Here is a 5,678-nt window from a genome sequence, read left to right on the forward strand (position 1 = left end):
CTAAAAATGTGGTGAATAAAGATTTGTGCAACATTTGTATTTGAATTTTAGATGCCTTTTTTATTGCAGTTCACTGTAATGCCCATGTGGCATTGCATATAATATTTTTTTTTCGTATAGGATATTCCATAATATTCCACGTCGCATAAACTTATAATATCAGGTAACCTAATATGAACCATAGGACATTTATTGACTGTGATATTCAACACTTTAAAATCAAATCGGCACGAAGAAAAAAATTAAAAAGCAACAACAGGCCTATTTCTACAATTATGTTTACAATAATAATAAAAAAAGATAAGACGTAGAATATTTCAGTTGTAAATAAATATGTCTGTTTATTATTTAAAACACCAAGCTGTAGCCTATATTTAGGCTGCGCGGGTTAAAAAGCACAGCATACATGTCTCCCATCTCTCCTCTGGCTGGACTGAGCCATGCTGGATTAAGCAAATGCACACATCTCGCCTTCAGGCCATCCACACTTCAGTCGAGCTCTGGCGCATCCTAATGGGCCGTCCCAGTAAACACCAGCTTTCTCACATGTGTATCTGGGACCAACAAAAGATTAGCATTATTCGCAAATATACAACTGAGTTCAAAGGCAGCGCGGAGCAGACACTGTCTCTCTCCCTTCTTTTGTTTCAAAGACGAGTTCCCGAAATTTGGATTAGGCTGCTATCCTGCCACGCATATCCAAACCCCACGCTCCTGGAAAATATGAAATCATGATCATAATAACGCAAATATGTAAAAAATATAAGAAATGTATTTAAACTAGCCTATTCCCAATAAATGAGAACTATTTCAAATCAATTAATTATTAGGCTACAGTTGTGCTTATACTTTGTTCATAATGTAATTTTCCTCTTTTTGCTTAATTATTTGCCCTATTTATCTTAAACGTTTTCATTGACTATAGACTTTCAAACAATTCAACACTTTGTAATGGGCCTCTATGTAAGTCAAAAATACTTTCCGTTTTGTGGCGACAAATTATCGGGCGCTATTAGGGCGCGATGGGCCTGGTCCCGCCTCCGGCATGTGCCAGTCCATTATACACCCCTAAAAATAAAGCTTCTTTATCGGCATCGATAGATCCATGAAGAACCTCAAACATCCATGGAATCTTTCCATTCCACAAAAGGTTCTTTGGATTTTCAGAATGTTCTTCACACTGAGAAAAATCATTCTTTTCAGAACAGTCACTGAAAGGTTTCTTGAGGGCCTCAAAATGGTTCAAAATCACTGTGAAAACCCCCTTTTGGAACCTGATTTCTAAGAGTGAGGTTTCTGACCAGAATGATTTTTATCGTATATGTTGATCCATTGCTTTCCATTGATCTAGTTCTTGTGTTGTGTTTGTAGATAACTACATGGACAACTCTTCAGGAGGTCTCGCTTCTCACGACAGCTGGTCGGCCCTGCAGATACCCAACTCCAGTGGCATGGGCAACCTGGCCCACACCACCAACACTACCTCCAACACCAGGTCAGTGCTTCCTACATCTAAACAAAGACATGTTTAATAGTGGATTCGCTGGCTAACCGGGCGGTTTCTGCGTTCCAGCCAGTACCCAAGCTTGTGGTCAGTCGCAGGGACGAGCCTCACCCCCTCGGGCTCAGCGTCGGGGTCCATCACGGGCGGCCTGACGTCTCAGTTCCTGCGCGGTTCCTCGGTGTCCTACTCGGGGCTGACCTCCTCTCTGCCCGTGTCCTCTCCCTCCTCGATGTATGACCCGGGCCTGAGCGAGGTCGGCGTTGGAGACGCTCAGTTTGAGAGCTCCATCGCCAGGCTTACAGCGTCCTGGGCGCCTGTGGCACAGAGCTACTGAGATCCATCTGACTCCAGACTGTGACTTTCAGGACTCGATCTGAGGTGAAGATCCTACAGAGGCTGGTCAGACAGTAGATGTCTACGTCTAGAGGGAATGTAGAAGAGCCTCTCGCCGTTTCGAAATTTCAAACGGGCTGATTTTCTTAATCCACGTCTGTATGGTATAGTGGCATGAAGTAATGCAATCAAGACCTGGTGAGAGACAATCACTTAATCATAGAGTATCTATATTTGCAAAAAACGACATTCGAAATTTAGACGTTAGTCATAAAAATGGGGCCAATTATGGTGTTTATTGTTCTCAATAATATTATCTAAAAGATTAATAAGACCAAATCGTGCTGTTGACTAACTAAAATGTATATGTGTGTAAATAAATAGAACTCAATGCCCATTTTCATGGTATTACAGTAACAGTAACAGTGCTTTCTGTAGAACGGGAGAAAGACGGACTTTGCTGTTTAGTTTGAAAAGTGACCCTGTAGTTTTGTCTGCAATGCGTCCTATAGAGAAATCATTTGTACATATCTATCTATTTGTATTTGTTGGACTCTCGGTGAGTTTTATTTATGTCATTTTAATAATAAATTAAAGTTTTTTTTTCTGTCAAACTTTTGTCAGTAGTGTTTACTTCCCTTGCATTTTTCTTAAATGCTTATCATATTATTTACATTTGGTTTGTTCAAATGGCTTTGTATACAAATCTTGAAAGAACAACAACAACAAAAATAGCACAATTATAATGATCAGAATATCAAGTCATTTTAAGAAGATGCATGTGAATAAAACGTGATTAACAGTTCACTGAAGTTCTTCTATAAACAACCTAAATGAATAAAATTATTACAATTCCTAATTATTAAAATCTAACAGAAAAACAGGAGAAGAAAATTAATAAAAATGACAACTGTTAATTGCTTTCAATGGTTATTTCCTATGAAACATTTCAGTATTAATAGCAAGTTTTAATTGTTATTTTTAAACCGATTATGTAAAATAATCCATGTGACATCAGGGGTTCAACTGTAATATTACAAAGCTACGAGAATACTTTTTGTGCACAAAAGAAAAAAAAACGACTTTATTCAACTATTTGTCTCCTCCGCATCTCCTCCGGTTTATTTGCTTGTTCAAAATACATTTGAGCATTTATTCTGTCTAAATTAGGCATTATATGTTAACAGTCTGATAACATACAAGCTTTTTCAGGTCTTTCTTTACAAAAATATGTTTAGCCACGTCAGTTCTTCTTACAGTTCTATTACTTCATGTTTATAGTTACACATCTTGATGAAATATTAATTTGAGTGGTGCATAATCAGTCGTGCGGTTTCAGTAAATTGGACAGCAGGTGGAAGATGATCATGAATCCAGATAAAGCGTGTGAGTTGGGATGAGCAGCGGCAGCGGCAGCAGCAGGTGTGTGTTCAGTGAATGCTGTAATAGAGAGATATAGATTCACAGCATGTGATGAGCTTCAGTCTCTCACAGCGCTTCGTTACAATCTGCAGATCTGTGTGACACATGGTCAACACATCTCAAAAAAAAAAAAAAATCAATTAAAAAAGTTGCAACTGATCCCGACACCAGTGAGAAAACTGAAATGACAAAGCTGAACAAAATAATGTAATATTCTAAATAGGAAGTGCTACATTCACAAACATAATGTTGCACACTTTGTTAGAGATTCATTTCTTTTTTTAACACATTTGTGTAATACGTATTTTATGTATATCGTTGGAGGTCTCTGAGATTTTAATCCAGGGACTAATAATAATAATAGTAATAGTACTTATTATTATTAAAACTAAATTATACTACTACTACTAATAATAATAAAAACAAATCTATACTAATATATTTATATATATACAAGGTCTCCATGATGTGTGGCGTGAATGCGGGAGAGTTGCTGGTGTCACTGCTCACTGACAGCGCTGCATATTCTAAATAGGAAGTGCTACATTCACAAACATAATGTTGCACACTTTGTTAGAGATTCATTTCTTTTTTTTAACACATTTGTGTAATACGTATTTTATGTATATCGTTGGAGGTCTCTGAGATTTTAATCCAGGGACTAATAATAATAATAGTAATAGTACTTATTATTATTAAAACTAAATTATACTACTACTACTAATAATAATAAAAACAAATCTATACTAATATATTTATATATATACAAGGTCTCCATGATGTGTGGCGTGAATGCGGGAGAGTTGCTGGTGTCACTGCTCACTGACAGCGCTGGAGATCTGCGCTCTGAGGCCGTGATTGAGCACTCAGCACCTGAGCGTCAATGAAGCCTGGAGGGTCACAGGGCCACAGGCAAAATATAATGAAGGAGCAATGTGACAGCCAGCTGTGTGTGTGTGTGTGTGTGTGTGTGTGTTTCCAGGGAAAAGAGCACAACCCATGAAAGTTAGTCTTTCTAAACAGATCTCTGTTGACCTGTAGAGGATCTGAACTCTCACAGCATGCATCCTGAAAAGCTCTTTGTAAACCGCATGAAACACAAACTGCTGTATGAGCACTTCTACATAATACACAGGTTTTTATGGAGACAAAATCTAATAAACGAATAAAAACTAAGACAAGAACAACCTATGTGCTGGTGCTGTCAGGAAAAAGAAAGTACACTTAGAAATACAGCTGAAATGAGTGCACTACATGCATTCACTTGCACAGAATATACATCGTTCATAAATTTAGGGCTTTAAGATTCTTAATTGATACTTTTAATTGGTTTTTAATTGATACTTTTATTCAGCAATGATGCGTTAAATTGGTCAAAAGTGACAGTAAATACATTTATAATGTTACAAAATATTTTTTTATATATAAAAATGCTTTTCTTTTGATTCAATTGATCAAAGGACCCTGAAAGAATATATATATATATATATATATATATATGAAGCAGCAACTTTTTCCAATATTGATAATAAATCAGCATATTATACTGATTTCTGAAGAATCATGTGACATTAAAGACTGGAGTAATAATGCTGAAAATTCAGCTTTGATCGCAGAAATAAATTACCTTTTACAATATATTCAAATAGAAAATAGTTATTTGAAATTTTAATAATATTTAACAATAGTACTGTTTTTACTGTATTTTTGTACAAATAATTGCAGCTTTGGTAAGCAGAAAAGTCTTATACTATTACATTAAAAAAAGTATAATGACCCCAATCTTTTGAAGAATGGTTTATCTCTGTGGGGAATTATGATGTCTAAATGTTCAGCAGAAACCTTTTCAAATGCAATGATTTTTTAAAACAGTTCCCGCAAATCAATATGAACACGTTTACTGTAGAAATGTCAGAATGCCATTACATTAAAACAAAGTATCAAACCAATATCACCTGCTCTCTGGTGCTGCTGGCATCACATAACTAACATTACTTTTTCAATGCGTTTTTGTGATAAATATTGATCGACACTGTTTTGGGGATTTTTGCTGGATGTATAAAGTCAGTTCTCCTCATATTCACACAGGAGTCCTATAGAGCAACCACAGGTTTAGAGAATCACATTAACTATCAACATCATCCACTAATATTGGAAAAAGTGTCCAAATGTTTTTCTTCTTCTTTTTGAAAAGTGTGAGTTTCTTTAAATGCCACCTGCCCTGATCACTGTTGAGTCTCAGAGTATTTCTATGTGATTTAACTCTTTGTGTGTGAGAGGGATCTGCACATTCATAACAAGCTAAACACACACACACTCACTCACTCACTCACTCATTCACTCACACACACACACACACACACACACACACACACACATTCACTCTCACTCACACACACACAAACACACACACACTCAC

General features: G+C 36.5%; 1 protein-coding gene across 1 annotated transcript in view; it reads right to left on the reverse strand.

The window, feature by feature from the left end:
* Positions 1-388: 388 nt before the first annotated feature.
* LOC107567584 (nuclear migration protein nudC-like) overlaps positions 389-5,678 on the reverse strand; it is a 30,396-nt gene continuing 25,106 nt past the window's right edge. Inside the window, exons 9-10 of the mRNA XM_016253281.1 lie at positions 4,445-4,447; positions 389-443 (exon numbers count right to left, since the gene is read on the reverse strand). Coding sequence (XP_016108767.1) covers positions 389-443; positions 4,445-4,447 — 58 coding nt within the window. The remainder of the gene's footprint in view (positions 444-4,444; positions 4,448-5,678) is intronic.

This window comes from Sinocyclocheilus grahami, unplaced genomic scaffold, assembly GCF_001515645.1.
Source record: "Sinocyclocheilus grahami isolate Dianchi unplaced genomic scaffold, SAMN03320097.WGS_v1.1 scaffold1171.1, whole genome shotgun sequence".
NCBI lineage: Eukaryota > Metazoa > Chordata > Actinopteri > Cypriniformes > Cyprinidae > Sinocyclocheilus > Sinocyclocheilus grahami.